The sequence below is a fragment of the Mus caroli genome, unplaced genomic scaffold (genome assembly GCF_978045245.1).
Source record: "Mus caroli unplaced genomic scaffold, Mus_caroli_1 scaffold_1, whole genome shotgun sequence".
NCBI classification, from domain to species: domain Eukaryota; kingdom Metazoa; phylum Chordata; class Mammalia; order Rodentia; family Muridae; genus Mus; species Mus caroli.
In genome coordinates, this window is record NW_028227256.1 from 80,255,582 (window position 1) to 80,278,281 (window position 22,700).

Below are 22,700 nucleotides of genomic sequence, written 5' to 3' on the forward strand. Positions count from 1 at the left end.
AGTATTTCACGTGTATTTTGCCAAGACTAACCCTTCAATAGGTATTTGTTGAAAGCCTGAGTGACTCTCAAAATACTAACTCTTGAGAAGTTCAAGAAGGACTTAAAGTAAATTTACTTCTCCTTTTTTCAGATTATTAAAGTTATTTTCTAGTTAGAGTACTTCCAAGAAGTTGTATTTCATGATATGTCAACATTTTCCATTTTCTGATTCGTTGTGAACTAAACTGCAAGCCAGTGAATTGTTGACCAAATATGGTAGAAGTATGCTTTTTCCTCTTTACGTTTCTGAAAAAACTAGAAATATAACAAACGCATCCATGAAATTACTTAAGAGCAGCTTTTAAAACTAAATTAAGAATGTTCTAAGATTCTTTTCATGTTATACGAATTACCGTTTTGTTTTAGGTATCATCATCATCATCATTATAAAAATCACATTTCTTATTTAGCAATTTAGCATTCATTGGTTCTACCTGACATAAGTATCCAGGTTCTCCTTGGTCTCCATCTAGTCAAGTTCCTAGAATGTGAGGCGCTTCATTCTTCATTTTCTCCAGCAGGTGGCAATGTTTTATCAGAAATATAAGCTGTGTAGCTACAGTGACCTGTAGTTTCTCATTCAAGGGAACATATTTGATAGCAAAAAGGAAGCTATTAGTAGTTGTAGTTTAGAAGCAGATCTATCTGATGTTGACCCCAGCTAACCACTCAACAGATCAGCTATTCAATTACTATATTCATTCAATGGCCATCCAGTTAGCAACCACTAGCTGATAGATATGGTAGGGGTTCAAAGATAAATGAGGCATTTTAGGATTAAAATTAATTAATAATGCAGTGTAAAATATATTTGAAACATATTTAAGGTTTTTTATTATGTACACTGTTCAAATTTCCGTAGAAAACCATATGTAGTGTGTATAAAACAGTGTGTCATGTGGAATCCTCTTCAGTAACCACAATTCATCTTAATAGTAAATTTGTATTGACAGAAAGTGAGTCAGTTACTTCTTGCAATTGTCTGTGGCTACTGAGAATACAGTTTATCTTTTATTCCTAGTATGTTTGGCTATTGTCCATTTACTACATATGACTAAGAATACATCAAAAGTCACTGCTTGTTTGAAATTAAAATAGATACACTTAATTTGGTATGAGCCCAAAATAAATGGTGTTTTCTTCTGTCGAAGGTTCTCAGAGCACACATATTGCCATTGACCAACGTGGCACTCAACAAAGCAGGCTCCTGGTAAGGTCCTCTTGTTCTTTTTAACTTCTGGCAATTAGGATGAACATTTCTGAGGGTTTCTCCAATAGGTCAGTTAGTTACAGGCCTAATGGGACCATCCCTTGGATATCCTGATTCTGCTAACTGCGGAGGAGAAATGCAAGCACTTGTTCCCACTTGTCCGACCCAAGTTTTCTATGTGTTTATCTACTATTGTGTGAGAGGCACCCAGAGTACTACAGCCGAGAAGACCTGAGAAGACTATGCGGGTGCCTGGCTCGTTGCCTGGCTACAGGAGCTGCCAATCAGAGGCAACACCATGGCTATCTGGGATGGGTTGGTTCAAAAAGGGCCTTTTCTATCTAGCTTTGCGTTTGGTGTACAATGCCTAGAATCACCAATGCTGTGTTCAGAGAATGCTCTGCTCAGGTTCGGATCTGAAGGTCTGGTTAGGAAAGTTGAGATGAAAGGATGGTTCTCAAATCCGGGCATGCGAGTCTGCATTATCAGTTCACTGGGATTGCTAGAATAAAATAGCCCAGCCAAACAGCTGTCAAACAGACATGCATTTTTATACTGCAGAACATAAATACAGAGAGTGTAGAGTGTAGGGGAAGAAAGGGTGAACGATAGAGTCTGAAGTTATGGTCCAACAACTGGAAGTATTGTCCTAATCACATTGCAGACTTTGAAGTTTCACAGAAGTCATTATAATGTACACTTTAATTGTATAAGAATATAATAGGAATAGATTTATGGGTTTTTTATTTAGTAAGTTTTTAAGTCAAAGAATTTGAAACTGTTCATTGTACTGAATGTATGATTTCCAATATTAAAAGGAATATAAGGGGATAATAAAGGAGTTATCTTGTAGGAAAACAATAACAAACAGAAAACCAAAACCAAGGTATCTACGAGCACAATGCCTGCCACACTCACCATGCCCTGCAATGTTGATGTTCCCCGTGTTAGCTTTATCACCGGAAGCTATGATCGGACGTGCAAGGTGTGGGACACAGCGTCTGGAGAGGAGCTGCACACCCTGGAGGGCCACAAGAATGTGGTGTACGCCATAGCCTTCAACAATCCTTACGGGTATGTCCATCCATCCCTTCATCTGCTCACCCCTCCATCACTCATTCCCCCCACCTACTGGTTGATGAAGGGAAGAAAGAGGATCGTAATTTACTGCTCTTCTGCAGTGGGAAGTGGTTCTTTCTGAATAGCGTACTGTTCTGGCTCTGGGGAGAGTGACACTCATCTGCCATGTAACTTGCCTTCTTTCATTTATAGATGAATATTTTGTCTTTCGGGGCAGAGGAAAAATATGCAAATAGTAATATGCTAAACAACAGTGCCAAGAAGAGTGGAGGCCCCCTTTAGGCCAACCTCTGGGTACCTGGCCCGGCACACTAACAGGGTCCTCTTGTCTTACTCATTACCCATTTCAGATGCCCATGACACCATGGGTGTCTGCAGTCACCAGGCACCCCATCACTGTGCCTGCCTCTTCTGTGGTGAGATTATGAGCTTATCAACAGGTCCACAAGTCTGTGCTTTCAACAATCATGCTTGTGGAAATTACCATTGAATTCAATTATACAAAGTATCTTTAGTAATTAAAAAAAATTGCCTACACTAATGAGGTGCAAAAATGAGAAGAGAGGTCCTGTCTTCTAGGAAAGCAGATAAGGAAAGTGTTTGAGAATTTCCTCCCAAGTAAGGTTGTGGGTAAGACCTAGTGCATTCTGTCCTTCCAGTGGATTTAAATCCTTTAAGTTTCTCGTACTATTTAAAAATTTAAAATATCTGTTCAATTTAGCTTTTTAATTTCAGTTTTTAAAGCACACACACAGACATAGACAGAGAGAGTCAGAGAGAGACACAGACATAGACAGAGATAGACAGAGAGAGAGAGTGGGGGAGGGGAGGGAAGAGGGAGGGAGGAAGGGAAGAAGAAAGAGAGGAAGAGAGGGAGGGAGGGAGAAGCCAAGGTGCACATGTGTAGGTCAGAGGACATTTCCCAGGACTCACTTTACCACCTGGGGGCCCAGAGACCAATCTCAGGCCATTGTGCTAGGCAGAAGGTCCCTTCACTCACATAAGACCCATCTCTCCAATTTTTCTCATCCCATTTCAAAGAAAACAAAGCTAAAGAGTATGGGAATTCAGTCAGGTTTTCAGCACAGGTGATTAACTTACTGACCCAGGGTCAGTTTAATGACTTCAGAGTCCTTGGTTCTCTGTCACAAGAGTGCCACATTAGTGTATATATTTGAGAAAAATTTGAAGATTGTGGCTGTTGTTGTTGTTCTTGTTTCACAACTGATCCCTCAAAATTACTTTTTGCACTAATGAAGACAGTTTGAGGAATCTGGCTCAAATCTCAAATCTCAAATCTCTCTCTCATGTGTGTGTTATGTGTCTTTTAAAGACATATGTGCTTTAAAAATTGAGATAAAAAAAGTAAGTTTGAGAGATCTACTATGTCTCTTTCTGGCAACTAGAACACAGCAGTAAGTACCCGAAGGCTAAGGGGAGGGGACCAGAGAGATTTCCCCTGGCTTGGGTGTCTTTAAAGGTGACTCACAGGATGCCTAGCCCTGACTTCAGAAGCCTGATGACCATAGCAAAATGAGGGAGTGGCACCAGCTTTGGCTTTTAAGCTGGTGATTTGCCCGCTTCCCTATAGCCAGTGTGTGTCTGCAGTGACTGTTTCCCCCAGCAGGGCACAGGGCTGGGGTCAGCACATGCTGTGGGGTCACACTCTCTCCTGCAGGACTGGACTGCTTACAGAGGCTTGTGAACACGAGAGTGGGACAGTGAATGTGCCTTCCACAAGGCTTGCTTTGGCAAACTGAAATGAGTCAGAAGGCCACCGAGGAGGCAGGGGACCCTCAGTCCTCACAAGGCATGGAGGGTGGCAAAGGAGTCTGTGACATTAGAGTTTTACATCCTAGTTAAAACAATAGACTTGGGTTTCTCCTGTCATCATGTCTTTTAAATCACTCCTCAAACACTTTAAGTATGATATCACACTCAGCGTAAGTGGGCACAGTGAAAGCATTAACTGGTATAATTAAATTGCAGAGAATTGACTTTGATGCATACATTTTTATAGTATAATGAAATTTTTATAGTACTTAATTAAACTAACTTGTAGAAATGAAAACGTATTGAAATCACAAGTGATACTGTTTTAATACTGTGTAATGTTTGTTTTTACTGCATGTTCTTTACTGTCTATGTAACTGGCATGATAGTCTTGTGTTTGTGAATAACAGTTTGTAGAGACAGGCATATATTCTGGTGGTTCTATTAAATTTTATCTATGCCTCTGATGAAAAGCCACATGTCAAATTATGAAAAGAGTTGTCTCCACCTGATGATTTATTTATGAGCTAAAGTATGGTTTTCCTTAGCACATCATTTCATTTGGGGTTTAGAGAATGCATCTGAGACATTTATCAAAGAATAAAGTGGAGTGTGGATGTGTTTGTACCCACACATTTGTGTCTAAGTTCCTGCAGTGTATGTGTGTGTGTGCGCTCACTTAGTGTTTATGTGTTTTATAATGCTGAGAGTAATTTTTGACTCAATACTGTAATTCTTCAATCACTGAACTATTATAACATAATTATGTTTTATGATATGATGTCATAAAGACATATAGAACAGTTTGTCACTGAATACAAATTGACCAGGAGAAAATGGCAACTTGAGATTGGTGCATTTGAAGGGAAGAAAGGCTGGCAAAATGGACTGAGATACCTCTCAAGGCTTCAAGCTCATGTTGAGTGGGATTTAAAAAGCAGCAGGAAGTGGAGGCAAAGTGTCTTGATACCCTGGAGCCCGATTGGCCTAGAGTGCTAGGAAGCTATTGGGCATTCTGTGGGTGCTCACCAGGATGAGCTGCCCTTGTGCACCGACAGAAAGGTCCTTGCTTCACCCTGTCAGAGTGATTGCAGATGCAGTGACTGGATGGCCTGGGACCAGAGAAAAAAGGCAAGACATCAGCGTTAGTCTGGACAAACATAAGTTCTGTGCCTTTCCGGACACATATGACTTTCTTTAGTGTGTGTGATTTGGGCCCTATGACCTGGCTCTTACACACTGGAAAGAGAGGCCCATTGGACACGCAAACTTTATATGCCCCAGTACAGGGGAACGCCAGGGCCAAAAAGTGGGAATGGGTGGGTAGGGAAGTGGAGGGGAGGGTGTGGGGGACTTTTGGGATAGCATTGGAAATGTAATTGAGGAAAATATGTAATAAAAAAGTGAGCTTACAGCAGGATAACGTGTGATGACAATGTAGGGACTGAGAATGCCATTCAGTGGTCGGACACTTGCTCAGCATAGGCGAGAGCCCAAGCTCGGAAAAGAAAAGTGAAAACACTGGAGAAAGAACAGAAAAGAAATATTTAAGATTATAAAATAAAATGAAATAGAATGTCAGGCACAGTGGCACATGTCTAGAGTCTCAACACTCTGGAGGCTGAGGCAAGAGAGTCCTGAGATTAAAGCCAGCCTAGTTACGTAGTTATGTCATGAGATTCTGTTTGAAACAAACCAAAGCAAACCAAACCAAAGAACCACAACAGATAATCCAACTAGTGGATTTTATGAAAGAGGTAAATGTGGATTGGGGGTAAAATGAAAGATTTCAGTACCAAGATTAAGTGCTAAGATGATCAGGCTAACCTCTTTGTGGCCTTTGAGTAAGGGCAATACAGTATTAAAGTTAACACAATCTTTTGTTTGAAAGGGACTCAGGTCTTTGAGTGTGTGTGTGTGTATGCAAGATGTGTATTTCAGGTATGTTTTTTTTTTTCATACAAAGTCTCTCATTAGCCTGGAGTTTGCTGAGTAGACTGGGCAGACTGGCCCAAAGCCCTAGGGATTGGCCTGTTCTTATCCCCTCAGAAACACCTCTTCCACCATGCCTGGATGTTTCTAATTTTTTTTTTAATTTTAATTTTTAAATTATGTGTATAAGTTCATGTGTGTATGTGTGTGTGTGTGTGTGTGTGTATGTGTTGTGTCCACACACACATGTGGACATAGTATTTGTGGAAACCAGAAGAGGGCAGTGCATCTCCTAGAACTGAAGTAGGCAGTTGTGAGCCAGCCACCTGGTGGTAGTGCTGGGAACTGAACTCAGGTCCTTTTCAAGAACAGGGCACACTCACTCTTAACTACCGAGTCAACTCTCAAGCCCTAATATGTGGCTTTCTCTTATGGGTTCTGGGCCTTGAACTTGGGTCTTCAAGTTTGCACGCAAGTACTTAGAGTAACCGAGCCATGTCTTTTGCCCATAGGATTCCAGTCTTCTAGTCTAATTCTCTCCAAATCCCTCTATACACTAGGTATTGTTTTCTTAAGGAATCACTGAGGTCAACTTCTCAAAATCTTATCAATCAGCTGCTTACCTAGGTTTATCTGTGTGACATTTCTCCCTTTTGTATACCTATAACAGAGTTTATGTTTATGTCCATACAGCTAAGACTAGATATTATTGGTGTTCATGTAGCTAATTTTTTGAAGTTACATTGTTATTATATTAATTCAACAATTGAAATAATTACAAAGTATATCCATACCTATAATGCAACATGTTTAACATCCATACTTATGAATTGACACCATTAATTATTAGACCTTGATTTTGTTACTTATTGGAGCAAACATGAAATTTCTTATTGTTTTAACAGTGTAGTGTATGCCTAAGTAGGTTGGTAGCTGGGTATGTCTGGTCTGAGTTCAGTGTGTCATGCAAGGTGGCTGAATTTGTTTCTAAACTTTGAAAATTTTCAGTGATAAAATTGCCACGGGGTCTTTCGACAAGACCTGTAAACTCTGGAGTGCTGAGACAGGAAAGTGTTACCACACCTTCAGGGGCCACACAGCAGAGATTGTGAGTATATTTGACATCCCAAAGTCTCCTTCATGATGCTTTTTCTTTAAGGATCCCACCTCATATGAAGTAACCAGTACCCCCAGAGCTCCTTGGGACTAAACCACCAATGAAAGAAAACACATGGTGGGACTTGTGGCTCTAGCTGCATATGTAGCATAGGATGGCCTAGTCGGTCATCCATGGGGAGAGAGGCCCTTGGTCCTGTGAAGGTTCTATGTTCCAGTATAGGGGAATGCCAGGGAATGGGAGTGGGTGGGCTGGGGAGCAGGGGGAGGAGAGAGGGGATAGGGGATTTTTGGAGGGGAACTAGGAAAGGGGATAACATTTGGAATAATTTGTTACAGTGATAAGTACCTGTAAAAAAAGAGTGGAGGTCATTATTTTTTAATATTTTTATTACATATTTTCCTCAATTACATTTCCAATGCTATCCCAAAAGTCCCCCATAGCGCCCCCCACTTCCCTACCCACCCATTCCCATTCTTTTGGCCCTGGCATTCCCCTATATTGGGGCATGTAAAGTTTGCAAGTCCAATGGGCCTCTCTTTCCATTGATGGCCGACTAGGCCATCTTTCGATACATATGCAGCTAGAGACAAGAGCTCCGGGGTTCTGGTTAGTACATCATGTTGTTCCAACAATAGGGTTGCAGATCCCTTTAGCTCCTTGGGTACTTTCTCTAGCTTCTCCATTGGGAGCCCTGTGATACATCCAATAGCTGACTGTGAACATCCACTCCTGTGTTTGCTAGGCCCCGGCATCATCTCACAAGAGAGAGCTATATTTGGGTCCTTTCAGCAAAATCTTGCTAGTGTATGCAATGGTGTCAGCGTTTAGAAGCTGCTTATGGGAAGGATCCCTGGATACGGCAGTCTCTAAATGGTCCATCCTTTCATCACAGCTACGAACTTTGTCTCTGTAACTCCTTCCCTGGGTGTTTTGTTCCCAATTCTAAGAAGGTGCACAGTGTCCACACTTTGGTCTTCATTCTTCTTGAGTTTCATGCGTTTAGCAAATTGTATCTTATATCTTGGGTATCCTAAGTTTTGGGCTAATATCCATTTATCAGTGAATACATATTGTGTGAGTTCTTTTGTGATTGTGTTACTTCACTCAAGATGATGCCCTCCAGGTCCATCCATTTGGCTAGGAATTTCATAAATTCATTCTTTTTAATAGCTGAGTAGTACTCCATTGTGTAAATGTACCATAATTTCTGTATCCATTCCTCTGTTGAGGGACATCTGGGTTCTTTCCAGCTTCTAGCTATTATAAATAGGGCTGCTATGAACATAGTGGAGCATGTGTCCTTTTTACCGGTTGGGACATCTTCTGGATATATGCCCAGGAGAGGTATTGCTGGATCCTCCGGTAGTACTATGTCCAATTTTCTGAGGAACCGCCAGACTGATTTCCAGAGTGGTTGTACAAGCTTGCAATCCCACCAACAATGGAGGAGTGTTCCTCTTTCTCCACATCCTCGCCAGCATCTGCTGTCACCTGAATTTTTGATCTTAGCCATTCTGACTGGTGTGAGGTGGAATCTCAGGGTTGTTTTGATTTGCATTTCCCTGATGATTAAGGATGTTGAACATTTTTTCAGGTGTTTCTCTGCCATTCGGTATTCCTCAGGTGAGAATTCTTTGTTCAGTTCTGAGCCCCATTTTTTAATGGGGTTATTTGACTTTCTGGAGTCCACCTTCTTGAGTTCTTTATATATATTGGATATTAGTCCCTTATCTGATTTAGGATAGGTGAAGAACCTTTCCCAATCTGTTGGTGGTTTTTTTGTCTTATTGATGGTGTCTTTAGCCTTGCAGAAGCTTTGTAGTTTCATGAGGTCCCACTTGTCAATTCTCGATCTTACAGCACAAGCCATTACTGTTCTATTCAGGAATTTTTCCCCTGTGCCCATATCTTCAAGGCTTTTCCCCACTTTCTCCTCTATAAGTTTCAGTGTCTCTGGTTTTATGTGAAGTTCCTTGATCCACTTAGACTTGACCTTAGTACAAGGAGATAGGAATGGATCGATTCGCATTCTTCTACATGTTAACAACCAGTTGTGCCAGCACCATTTGTTGAAAATGCTGTCTTTCTTCCACTGGATGTTTTTAGCTCCCTTGTCGAAGATCAAGTGACCGTAGGTGTGTGGGTTCATTTCTGGGTCTTCAATTCTATTCCATTGGTCTATTTGTCTGTCACTATACCAGTACCATGCAGTTTTTATCACAATTGCTCTGTAGTAGAGCTTTAGGTCCGGCATGGTGATTCCACCAGAGGTTCTTTTATCCTTGAGAAGAGTTTTTGCTATCCTAGGTTTTTTGTTATTCCAGATGAATTTGCAGATTGCACTTTCTAATTCGTTGAAGAATTGATTTGGAATTTTGATGGGGATTGCATTGAATCTGTAGATTGCTTTTGGCAAGATAGCCATTTTTACAATGTTGATCCTGCCAATCCATGAGCATGGGAGATCTTTCCATCTTCTGAGATCTTCTAGAATTTCTTTCTTCAGAGACTTGAAGTTTTTATTATACAGATCTTTCACTTCCTTAGTTAGAGTCACGCCAAGATATTTTATATTATTTGTGACTATTGAGAAGGGTGTTGTTTCCCTAATTTCTTTCTCAGCCTGTTTATTCTTTGTGTAGAGAAAGGCCATTGATTTGTTTGAGTTAATTTTATATCCAGCTACTTCACCGAAGCTGTTTATCAGGCTTAGGAGTTCTCTGGTGGAATTTTTAGGGTCACTTATATATACTATCATATCATCTGCAAAAAGTGATATTTTGACTTCATCTTTTCCAATTTGTATCCCTTTGATCTCCTTTTGTTGTCGAATTGCTCTGGCTAGGACTTCAAGTACAATGTTGAATAGGTATGGAGAAAGTGGACAGCCTTGTCTAGTCCCTGATTTTAGAGGGATTGCTTCAAGCTTCTCACCATTTACTTTGATGTTGGCTACTGGTTTGCTGTAGATTGCTTTTATCATGTTTAGGTATGGGCCTTGAATTCCTGATCTTTCCAAGACTTTTATCATGAATGGGTGTTGGATCTTGTCAAATGCTTTTTCCGCATCTAACGAGATGACCATGTGGTTTTTGTCTTTGAGTTTGTTTATATACTGGATTACGTTGATGGATTTCCGTATATTGAACCATCCCTGCATCCCTGGGATGAAACCTACTTGGTCAGGATGGATGATTGTTTTGATGTGTTCTTGGATTCGGTTAGCAAGAACTTTATTGAGGATTTTTGCATCAATATTCATAAGGGATATTGGTCTGAAGTTTTCTATCTTTGTTGGGTCTTTTTTATGGTTTAGGTATCAGAGTAATTGTGGCTTCATAGAATGAGTTGGGTAGAGTACCTTCAGTTTCTATTTTGTGGAATAGTTTGTGAAGAACTGGGATTAGATCTTCTTTGAAGGTCTGATAGAACTCTGCACTAAACCCATCTGGTCCTGGGCTTTTTTTAGTTGGGAGACTATTAATGACTGCTTCTATTTCTTTGGGGGATATAGGGCTGTTTAGATCATTTACCTGATCTTGATTCAACTTTGGTACCTGGTATCTGTCTAGGAACTTCTCCATTTCATCCAGGTTCTCCAGTTTTGTTGAGTATAGCCTTTGGTAGAAGGATCTGATGGTGTTTTGGATGTCTTCAGGATCTGTTGTTATGTCTCCTTTTTCATTTCTGATTTTGTTAATTAGAATACTTTCCCTGTGCCCTCTAGTTAGTCTGGCTAAGGGTTTATCTATCTTGTTGATTTTCTCAAAGAACCAGCTCCTTGATTGGTTGATTCTTTGAATAGTTCTTCTTGTTTCCACTTGGTTGATTTCACCCCTGAGTTTGATTATTTCCTGCCGTCTACTCCTCTTGGGTGAATTTGCTTCCTTTTGTCCTAGTGCTTTTAGGTGTGTTGTCAAGCTGCTAATGTGTGCTCTTTCTAGTTTCTTTTTGGAGGCACTCAGAGCTATGAGTTTTCCTCTTAGAAATGCTTTCATTGTGTCCCATAAGTTTGGGTATGTTGTGGCTTCATTTTCATTGAACTCTAAAAAGTCCTTAATTTCTTTCTTTATTCCTTCCTTGACCAAGGTATCATTGAGAAGAGTGTTGTTCAGTTTCCACGTGAAGGTTGGCTTTCTATTATTTATTTTGTTATTGATGATCAGCCTTAGTCCATGGTGATCTGATAGGATGCATGGGACAATTTCAACATTTTTGTATCTGTTGAGGCCTGTTTTGTGCCCAATTACGTGGTCAATTTTGGAGAAGGTACCATGAGGTGCTGAGAAGAAGGTATATCCTTTTGTTTTAGGGTAAAATGTTCTGTAGATATCTGCCAGATCCATTTGATCCATAACTTCTGTTAGTTTCACTGTGTCCCTGTTTAGTTTCTGTTTCCATGATCTGTCCATTGGTGAAAGTGGTGTGTTGAAGTCTCCCACTATTATTGTATGAGGTGCAATGTGTGCTTTGAGATTTACTAAAGTTTCTTTAATGAATGAGGCTGCCTTTGTATTTGGAGCATAGATATTCAGGATTGATAGTTCCTCTTGGAGGATTTTACCTTTGATGAGTATGAAGTGCCCCTCCCTGTCTTTTTTGATGACTTTGGGTTGGAAGTCAATCTTATCTGATATTAGAATGGCTACTCCAGCTTGTTTCTTCAGACCATTTGCTTGGAAAATTGTTTTCCAGCCTTTCATTCTGAGGTAGTGTCTATCTTTTTCTCTGAGATGGGTTTCTTGTAAGCAGCAAAATGTTGGGTCTTGTTTGTGTAGCCAGTTTGTTAGTCTATGTCTTTTTATAGGGGAGTTGAGTCCATTGATATTAAGAGATATTAAGGAAAAGTAATTGTTGTTTCCTGTTATTTTTGTTGTTAAAGTTGGCATTCTGTTCTTGTGGCTGTCTTCTTTTAGGTTTGTTGAGGGATTACCTTCTTGTTGTTTCTAGGGCGTGGTTCCTGTCCTTGTATTGGTTTTTTTCTGTTATTATCCTTTGAAGGGCTGGATTCCTGGAGAGATAATGTGTGAATTTGGTTTTGTCGTGGAATACTTTGGTTTCTCCATCTATGTTAATTGAGAGTTTGGCTGGGTATAGTAGCCTGGGCTGGAATTTGTGTTCTTTTAGTGTCTGTATAACATCTGTCCAGGATATTCTGGCTTTCATAGTCTCTGGTGAAAAATATGGTGTAATTCTGATAGGCTTGCCTTTATATGTTACTTGGCCTTTTTCTCTTACTGCTTTTAGTATTCTATCTTTATTTAGTGCATTTGTTGTTCTGATTATTATGTGTCGGTAGGTATTTCTTTTCTGGTCCAGCCTATTTGGAGTTCTGTAGGCTTCTTGTATGTTCATGGGCATCTCTTTCTTTAGATTTGGGAAGTTTTCTTCTATAATTTTGTTGAAGATGTTTGCTGGTCCTTTGAGTTGAAAATCTTCATTCTCATCCACTCCTATTATCCGTAGGTTTGGTCTTCTCATTGTGTCCTGTATTTCCTGGATGTTTTGAGTTAGGATCTTTTTGCATTTTCCATTTTCCTTGATTGTTGTGTCGATGTTCTGTATGGAATCTTCTGCACCTGAGATTCTCTCTTCCATCTCTTGTATTCTGTTGCTGATGCTTGCATCTATGGTTCCAGATTTCTTTCCTAGGGTTTCTATCTCCAGTGTTGCCTCATTTTGGGTTTTCTTTATTGTGTCTACTTCCCTTTTTAGGTCTAGTATGGTTTTGTTCATTTCCATCATCTGATTGGATGTGTTTTCTTGTTTCTCTTTAAGGACTTCTACCAGTTTGGTTGTGTTTTCCTGTTTTTCTTTAAGGACTTGTAACTCTTTAGCCATGTTCTCCTGTAGTTCTTTAAAGTCCTTCTTGATGTCCTCTACCATCATCATGAGATATGCTTTTAAATCCAGGTCTAGTTTTTCAGGTGTGATGGGGTGCCCTGGACTGGGCGAAGTGGGAGTGCTGGGTCCTGATGATGGTGAGTGGTCTTGGTTTCTGTTAGTAAGATTCTTACCTTTACCTCTCGCCATCTGGTAATCTCTGGAGTTGTTATAGTTGTCTCTGTTCAGAGGTTGTTCTTCTGGTGATTCTGAGTATCGTCTGTCAGCAGACCTGGGAGACAGGCTCTCTCCTCTGAGTTTCAGTGGTTAGAGCACTCCCTGCTGACAAGCTTTCCTCTTAAAGGGAAGGTGTACAGATACCTGGCGTTTGGACCTCCTCCTGGCCGAAGAAGAAGGCGGAAAACAGGACCTTTCCCAGATGCTGTGTTGCTTTGGCAGGTCACAGAAGCTGTAGGCTTCTGTGGTGCACACTCTCAGCTGTGCAGACTAAGTTCCTAAGTTCAGTGGAGTCCTGGATCCAAGATGTGCTCCCTGCTCCTGAGGCAGAGGGCTCCTGTGCAGGGCAGACCACTGTCTTCCAGCTAGGAGGGTGCCGGATGTCTGTGGCCCCAAAAGGGTGCTGCCTCAGCGGCTCTGTGGCTCCCGCCTGTCCCAGAAGCTGTCTGCCTCTGTGGTCCTCAGTCTTACCTGTACAGACTAAGTTCGGCGGAGTCCCGGAGCCAAGATGGCGCTCCCTGCAGGGCAGGTCACTGTCCTCCGGCTGGGAGGGTGCCGGATGTCTGCGGCCCCAAAAGGGTGCTGCCTCAGCGGCTCTGTGGCTCCCGCCTGTCCCAGAAGCTGTCTGCCTCTGTGGTCCTCACTCTGACCTGTACAGACTAGGTTCGGCGGAGTCCTGGAGCCAAGATGGTGCTCCCTGCAGGGCAGGTCACTGTCCTCCAGCTGGGAGGGTGCTGGATGTCTGCGGCCCCAAAAGGGTGCTGCCTCAGCGGCTCTGTGGCTCCCGCCTGTCCCAGAAGCTGTCTGCCTCTGTGGTCCTCACTCTGACCTGTACAGACTAAGTTCGGCGGAGTCCCGGAGCCAAGATGGCGCTCCCTGCAAGGCAGGTCACTGTCCTCCGGCTGGGAGGGTGCCGGATGTCTGCGGCCCCAAAAGGGTGCTGCCTCAGCAGCGTGGAGGTCATTTTTATGTTGAATATTTAAGCTTTGACTCAGTACTTTGAGTCTGCATGTATCATCCATTGCAGAACAGTACTGAAGATATGGTTACAGTAGAGCGTTCATTGACTTAGTAGCCATGAAACACGTGATTGGGATATAAGCTTGATGGGCAGCCATGCTCTCTGATTTTCATTAGTTTATTGATAGAGAATTGTCTCAATGAGAGTTGATGAGGTCATCACAGTAGCACGGGGGACATTTTGAGAGGATTCAGACTTGTACACATTGTCTAAAACTCTAAAGAAGTATTTCTTCATATGGGGATGCCCTTGTCATCTGTATCCACCCTTATGACAGTGAGATAATGACACCTGTGGAACACATGATGACCCTGGAGAATAAACAGGCTGCTTGGATTAGGAACAAACTTGGTTGTCACCGTCACCCTCCTTCAGCGTCACAACACATTCATTCACCGAGAGCCTGCTGCGTGGGTTTAAGGTTCTGTGTAGACTCTGAATGCTGTGCCTACTCCTCCACAGTGCCACTTCCTGTTGCTCTCAATGAGTGTTGCCCTTGATGTGTGTTAGCTTACATTTGGTCCTAAAGAGCAAATTTGGTCTTGAGGCACAATCAGGGAAAGTAAGTTGGCCAAAGTTGAAGAAAGACACGATTTTTTCCTTTAGAGAACAGCTGTGTCACCACAGTCCCTTAGAATTTGGAAACCATTTTCTTTTGCATATGGTTTCTATTATGACAGTAATACAATTCCATACTCAACAACATCAAATAGATCCCACTAACCTCCTATGAAGAGCTAGTGAAATGGCTCAGTTGGTAAAGTGTTTGCTCAGCAGCATCACAACGGGTTGATTCTGAGCACTGCAGAATATTAAGTGGAAGTGAAGGAGCAGAAAAGGCAGGCAAAAGTCATGTGGTGGACCTAAGGGGACTTACATGACATACTAGGGTCTCTGGGCTTTATCTTGTGAATAATGAATGCTATGTCTTTGAGGCTTTCTAGCTGAGAGAGTTATGGCAGACTTGGTTCTTTGAGGTTATTATTATTATTGTAGTAGTAGTATTTTAAAATTATAAAGGAGAATTGGGAGGCAGGTAAGACCTGAAGTAGTTGGGGATCTTACTGCTATCCAAGTGATCCAATGATGAAGGCTGTCCTAAGGCAGATGGGGCAGGGAGAAGTGTTAATGAAGCAGAGAGAGAGGTACTTGGTTACCACATAGATTTGAGTAATTAGGTAGGGGGAATCCAAGGTCATTCCTTGTTTGGGAGTTTATGTCATTGTCAGTGCCCTTCCTTAATTCTGTGCCTAAGAGGAGGTCACATGACTTTTGAGCATTAGAGAGACTGAGGAAAGGTACCATGTAATAAGCATCTTTTGTCACTGTTCTACCACACCACAAGGACAGGAAGGTGGTACATTAATAACATGGGTCCCCAGATTTAAGAAAGAAGGCCCTTAGAGTAACTTTGCCAGTCTCTAATATACTGTTCCTAGCTCCTGTGGTTGGTTGATGAGGCAGAGAGGGTAGATGACCGAAAGCTCTTGCTGGATAGAGTTGACATTTGCATGAAGAGTGCACTTTATAGATCAAGAGTAACAGTGTTGAGCATACTGAAGGTGTTGATGCTTCCAGCATGATCAGTTGAATGGTAACGATAGACCAGGAGACAAGGCAGAGGATCAGGGAAATGGATGGTATACCTGGGTCAAGGAAGGGACGGCAATGGAGGAAGCCGGATGAAAGTACTCAGGCATTTTAACTAGAGATGGACTACTTGGTGATGAAGATGTAGCCATAGGCACAGTTGCTAATGGGAAGATCAAGGGAATGAGTCTGGAGGTACTGGAAGGACTGCCTCCAGGAAGGCCACCCAGAATATGGAATTGACAAGGTGAGCCAAAAGCCACAGAAAACTACCAGAAAGCATTCTCAGAAGGACCGTGATCACAGCTGCAAGGACACAGAGAGCTTGAGACCTGCAGGAGATGGGCTGTGCTTCGGCTCTCATTCTGTGTTCTGCAAACTGTGAAGGGAGCCTGTGTCAGAGCAGGTAGCACAGGAAGAATAAGGCCCCTCCTTAGGAGGAGATTGCCCAGGCATCTACCTGGAGATAACAGGTTTCTCACTGTTGATGGCTTAGTGTGGTCGCACAGAACATACTAAAGCTAAATCTGCTAAATCTGCTACGGGAATATCAAGAGTCTTCATGCATAATTATGTGTCCAAAGAGTCAGGATTCCAAAGGATTCCCTGTTTTGTTTGTTTGTTTTGTTTTTATTTTTTGTGTTGTAGGTATGTTTATCATTCAACCCTCAAAGCACAGTGGTTGCTACTGGAAGTATGGATACGACAGCCAAATTATGGGACATTCAGAATGGAGAGGAAGTGGTCACTCTAACCGTATGTCTGTATCATTGATAAGCCCATCGTTTGTGCTAATTATTAGTTGAGTTTTGCTATAAAATGGAGGCTATGTGAGAAGAAGTTTTTGAGCCACTGGCTTTTAAACTGTGGGAGATGTTACTGCTGGCTTGCTGAACACTGGGACAGAATCAGGTGAAAGTGCTGGAGAAACCAAAGAGGTTTTGTATTTTTTAATTATGTAAATCACATAATCTTAGCACCCCTCCTCTATCTGGCTGAAAGAGAATGGGTAGGAGCTGTGTTTGGAAGTTGCAGAATTGCAAAGCCATTCCAGAAAATTCCTTCTGAGATTATTCATTCTCTTTCTTCCCTTTCATGCTGAGCTTAGAATTCTGGGCTACATTGAACAAGCAGGGTAAGGAACTGGGAGCACAAAGGCCACAGGGCATGACCCACAGAGAGGATGCCCGTGGGTTTCAGTCTTGCTTGTTACCACCATATCGCTGGTGTGGTGACACCTTCGATGGACCTGTCACTCTCCTCTTCATCCCACCCAGGCCAAGTGGCCACAACTGAAATAAGTTAACTCCCTATTCTAAGGAGTGGGAACCATCGGATGGGGGCTCTGCCCTCCTTGTCCTTTTAAAAGTATAAGTGAATTTTAAAAACTCAAACCAAGCAAATACAAACAGGATACTTTCTCCAAGAATACTAAAAGAATACTAAAAGAATACTAAAGCAAGAAAAGAAAAAAATATCTTAAAAGTTGTTTCGACAGCTTTTCTTTTTACAATCTGAGGCTCCAGCAGCATTAATGTCAGTATGGAGCAGAGCTTCCTGATTGCCCTTTCTCTCAGGAACATGGAGTTTCATTGTGTCTGTGGTTTCAATGTATTTTTTCTCCTGCTGGTTCTGCTTCCCCTGCTTGGCAGACTGAGTTCTTCTCTGCACATGCGCACCCATCTGCTGATGGAAAGCACCCGTGTGCTCAGCTCTGCTTCAGCTTGGCCGCTAGTCCATTTGTAAACGTGCTTTTACATTATTTTATTATCTAAAAATATAATCAAAGGTCGAGGAGCTATCAAGGTGGGTAAAGGCCTTCTGAGTAAGCACTGGACAGTGGGGTTGGATTCCTTACATTCAAGCACATGTCTGGTGTATAGCAGGTTACAGATGTGTAGAGTCAGATGGGTCTCGTGCACTTGCTGGCCAGCCGACCTAGTCTAACAGTTCTATGTCAGACTGTCTTATAAGTACTAAGTTGGATAGCAATGAGAAAATATATATGAAATTAACCCCTGGCCTCCACAGAGGTCTCCATAGGTAAGTGCACCCACATACATGTGCACATATATGTGCACCACACACATACTTGCATGCACACTTTATATACACATACCACACAGACACAGAGACACAGAGACACAGAGACACACAGACACAGACACACACACACACACACACACACACACACACACACACACACAGACATTGGCAGAAAAAAGAAAGGGGAAGGGAGAAGGGGAAGAGGGAGAAGGAGGGGGAGAAGAGGGAGAGGAGATGGAGAGGGAGTGAGAAAGAGAGAAAGAAAGATCCTAGCAGTTCAGAGGTTGAGACGGGAAGATTGTGTGTCCAAGGCTATAGTGCAAAAGCAAAATAAAAGAAAACTAATAGAAATAAAAGTAATTGTATTGACTGAAATGATTAGGAAAGTGCAGTGCGTACCCTAAATGAGATCTCCTTTCCAGACTCTCAGATTTGGGTGTAGGAGGAACTTATTCGTATGATGTCCGTGCAGTGGGGTCCTCAGGACCAGCTTGTGAAGAGGGAGACTCAGATCACTGACAGTCATGGTCACTGCCTACCATTGACCAGTTCCACGTCACACCATCACAGGAGTCTCTTCCTTTTTAAAGTCACTAGATTGTCCCATCTACTCTTGTCTCTTGCCCACCACTTATTATCATGTCTGTATGAAAATGGCTGTTTAACTCTTTCCAAGACAATGTAAAAGACACCTTCTAGTTTCCCCAAACGTATTCTTTTGTTTATAAAACAACCCAGTCCTGCCCTACATCTTTGTTCATTGTTCTGCAATGAACCTGATTGAAGTGTGCAAGGCAACGAGCTTTGCTGATTTACTCTGCAAATGTCACAGAATTCTGTTCTCTCAACTTTCTTGTCACCTTGCAGAGAAAGTGGTGCACGTGTGCAGTCCCTCCCAGCCCAGCTCAGCCCAGCCCAGCCCAGCTCAGCCCAGCCCAGTCCAGTCCAGTCCAGTCCAGTCCAGTCCAGTCCAGTCCAGTCCAGTCCAGCAGGATTTCCTGTTGCTCTCTGTAGCTCTCTCTTCTCTACCATCTTTTAGATGATACTATACTCTTATCTACTACATAAGTACTCTTCATTTATGTGCTCTTATCTACACATGTAGATGACTGTATCTGTTCTTTTTTCCAGGGTCATTTGGCAGAAATCATTTCCTTGTCGTTTGACACCTCAGGAGACAGAATCATCACAGGGTCCTTTGACCACACAGTTGTAGTATGGGATGCTAGTACTGGAAGGTAATTTTCTAGATACTTTCCACCTGTGTCAGTGGTTAGGAAGGTTTTGTGTTATGCATTAGCTGAGCCTTGCTCAAGCTGGTCATGGTTGAAATTCTGAAGGAGTATAACTCATGGTTTATTATTACTTCTTTAATGTGTTTTAGTAATTTGCCTGCATGTATGTATGAGCACCACAATTTGTCTGGTACTGTCATAGTTGAAAGCCAGCATGTAGGTCTGAGGAACCGAACTGGGTTCTTGGCAAGAACAGCAAGTGGCCTTACCCATGAACAATCTCTCCAGTTCCCATAGTTGATTCTTTAGTGTATTTCTGATAAACAAAATAAGTGATTTCCCAATACAAGGCAGCAACATAGAGGAGAATGTTATAAAGAGCCTGGTTATGTAGCTGTTATTAGTCACATGTACTTTATAATCAAGTTTCAGTGACATCTTATTATGCTAAAGCTGAATATCATGAATTAAAACTCATAGCTAATTTCCCAAACTTAATTTAGCCCAAGAACTTCAATTTCCTTTCTAATGGTTGTTGGCTTTACTTTATTGACAAGTTAGCTAAATTAGCATATTTGCATTGGAAAACTCACCTCTTGGACTCCGAATTTTGATAGAGGGATTCACTACCAGTGCTACCATCCAAGAGATATTGAACAAGGCATGAGGGGAGGATGGGGCTTTCAACCATTTGATGCACAGCTCCTGAGTGCCCATGGGTCTGTGGGACCCACTCACGTGTTTTCCTTCATCCATGAATTAGTTAGCTAATTAATTCCTTTTGGAGTCAGAGTCTGAAATAGCTCAGGCTGGCCTCCAAACCAACTCTGTCTGAGGCTGCAGGTGACCTTGAATGTCTGATCCTCCTTCCTCCACCTCCTGAATGTTGGGAATCTAGTTTTGTGCTGCTGCCCCTGACTCCAGCCTCTGGGGGTTAATCCTGGAGTGTTCTTCACACTATGGAAACCAGCACTCTGCCATTTGAGTTGCTTTCCTAGCTTTAATCATTGATTTTATGACCATTTCAAGAGTTTTAGAATGCCTTTATGAATCATTACCCATTCCTTTATAAAATGTTACTTTAAGTTATAGTTTCAATTTTTTATTTTTATTTTTTGAATTTTTAAAATCTTTTTAAAATTTTTTTTTAGTTTTTACACTCCATATTTTATCACTGTTACACATCCCATAGCTCCTACCAACCCCGTGTCTCCACGTGGATGTTCCCACCCCCACCCTACCTGACCTCTAAAATCCCTGGGGCTTCCAGTCTCTTGAGGGTTCAGTGTATCATCTCTGAATAAACACAAACCCAGAAGTCCTCTAATGTATGTGTTTTGGGGGCCTCATATCAGCTGGTGTATGCTGCCTGTTTGGTGGTCCAGTTTTGAGAGATCTTGAGGGTCCAGATTGAGACTGCTGGCCCTCCTACAGAAAATCTCTTCTCAGCTTCTTTCAGCCTTCCATAATTCATCAATAGGGGTCAGCTGCTTCTGTCCATTGGTTTGGTAGAAATATCTGCATCTAACTCTTTCAGCTGCTTGTTGGGTGTTTTGGAGGGCAGTCATCATAGGGTTTTTGATTTTTTTTGTTTGTTTGTGTGTGTGTGTGTGTGTGTGTGTGTGTGTGTGTGTGAGCGCTCCATAGCCTCAGAAATAGTGTCAGGCCTTGGGACCTCCCTTTGAGCTGGATCTCACTTTGGGCCTGTCACTGGACCTTCTTTTCCTCAGGCTTCTCTCCATTTCCATCCCTGTAATTCTTTCAGACAGGAACAATTATGGGTCAGAGATGTGACTATGGGATGGCAACCTCAACCCTCACTTGATGTCCTGTCTTCCTGCTGGAGGAGAGCTCTATAAGTTTCCTCTCCCTACTGTGAGGCATTTCATCTAAGATCCCTCCATTTGAGTCCTGAGAATCTCTCACCTCCCAGGTCTCTGATGCATTTTGGAGGATCAAGGACCTCAACATAAAACCAGATACACGGAATTTAATAGAAGAGAAAGTGGGAAAGAGTCTTGAACTCATTGGCACAGGGGGAAATTTCCTAAACAGAATTCCAGTGGCTCAGGCTCTAAGATCAATAACTGATAAATGGGACTTCATGAAACTGGAAAGCTTCTCTAAGGCAAAAGACTTAGCCAATAAGACAAATCGATAACCTACAGATTGGGAAAAAAAACTTCACTAACCCCACATCCAATACAGGGCTAATATCCAAAATATATAAAGAACTCAAGAAGTTAATCACAAAAAAAAACCCAAACAACCCAATCAAAAAATGGGGTATAGAATTAAACTGAGAATCACAACTGAGGAATCTTGAATGGCTGAGAAGCACCCAAAGAATGTTCAAAGTCCTTAGTGCTCAGAGAAATGCAAATCAAAATGACCTTGAAAGTCCACCTTACACCAATCAGAATGGCTAAGATCAAAACCTCAGGTGTTGGAGAGGATGTGGAGAAAGAGGAACACTCTTCCACTGCTGGTGTGATTGCAAACTGGTACAACCACTCTGGAAATCAATCTGGAGGTTCCTCAGAAAATTGGCAATAAATCTACCTGAAGACCCAGCTATACCATTCTTGGTAATACACCCAAAAGATGCCCCACCATGCCATAGGAGCACGTTTTCCACTATGTTCATAGCGGCCTTATTTGTGATAGCTAGAAGCTGGAAACAAGCTAGATGTCCTACAATAGAAGAATGGATACAGAAAATATGGTTCATTTACACAATGGAATACTACTCAGCTATTAAGAATGAGGACATCCTGACGTTTGCAGGCAAATGGATGGAACTAGAAAATACTGTCCTGAGTGAGGTAACTCAGACCCAAAAAGACATGCATGGTATGTACTCACTAATAAGTGGATATTAGCCAAAAAAAAAAAAAGGTACATAATTCTCAAGATACAGTCCACACAACTCAAAAAGGTCAACAAGCTGAAGTGCCCAAGTGAGGGCACCTCAGTTCCCACTTGGGAGAGAGAAGAAAGCAATCACAGATGGGGAGGGAGGGAGGGACCTTGGAAAGAAAGTGGATAGGGGGGAATTGGGGGTAAAAGGGGAATCTGATCTTGTATTGGGTGTGGGAAAAGGACTGAAGCCCTGAAGGTCAGCAGGAAGAATGGAAACAGGCAACCTCGGGAAATAGGAGGTTGGGGCAACCCTCCAGAACACATCAAATTTTTATTTTAACAGTACATATTTATATGTATAATGTGATAGTTCAAAGCATTATAATCTGTTAAATGATGAAAACAGACTAGTTCACATCTCCATCTCAAACACTGCTTTTCAAAGTTATATGTGATATGTGATAATTGTACAATTTTATGGGGTACACTGTGATGTGTGTGCCCCATATGAACACATGATACAATATGTTACAGATCAAACCAGAAAACTGTCTGGGACTGAATTAAGTCAGACATAGTCATATTACCTCTTAAAGCAAAGCTTTATGTATATGGGTTTCTTTTGCATTCATACCATGTGCAGCCAGCCCATGCCTGTCTGGGCCCAGGAAGTCCAGAGAGATCTGGATCTCTGAGATCTCCTGGAACTGGTTGCAGGTGAATGTTAGTT

General features: G+C 41.9%; 1 protein-coding gene across 2 annotated transcripts in view; it reads left to right on the forward strand.

Annotated features, from left to right (window-relative positions):
• Daw1 (dynein assembly factor with WD repeats 1) overlaps positions 1 to 22,700 on the forward strand; it is a 70,004-nt gene that overhangs the window by 33,582 nt on the left and 13,722 nt on the right. For both annotated transcript variants that reach the window (XM_021166469.2, XM_021166479.2), the window contains exons 4-8: positions 1,193 to 1,251; positions 2,203 to 2,325; positions 7,045 to 7,144; positions 16,476 to 16,583; positions 19,005 to 19,111. In XM_021166469.2, coding sequence (XP_021022128.1) covers positions 1,193 to 1,251; positions 2,203 to 2,325; positions 7,045 to 7,144; positions 16,476 to 16,583; positions 19,005 to 19,111 — 497 coding nt within the window. The remainder of the gene's footprint in view (positions 1 to 1,192; positions 1,252 to 2,202; positions 2,326 to 7,044; positions 7,145 to 16,475; positions 16,584 to 19,004; positions 19,112 to 22,700) is intronic.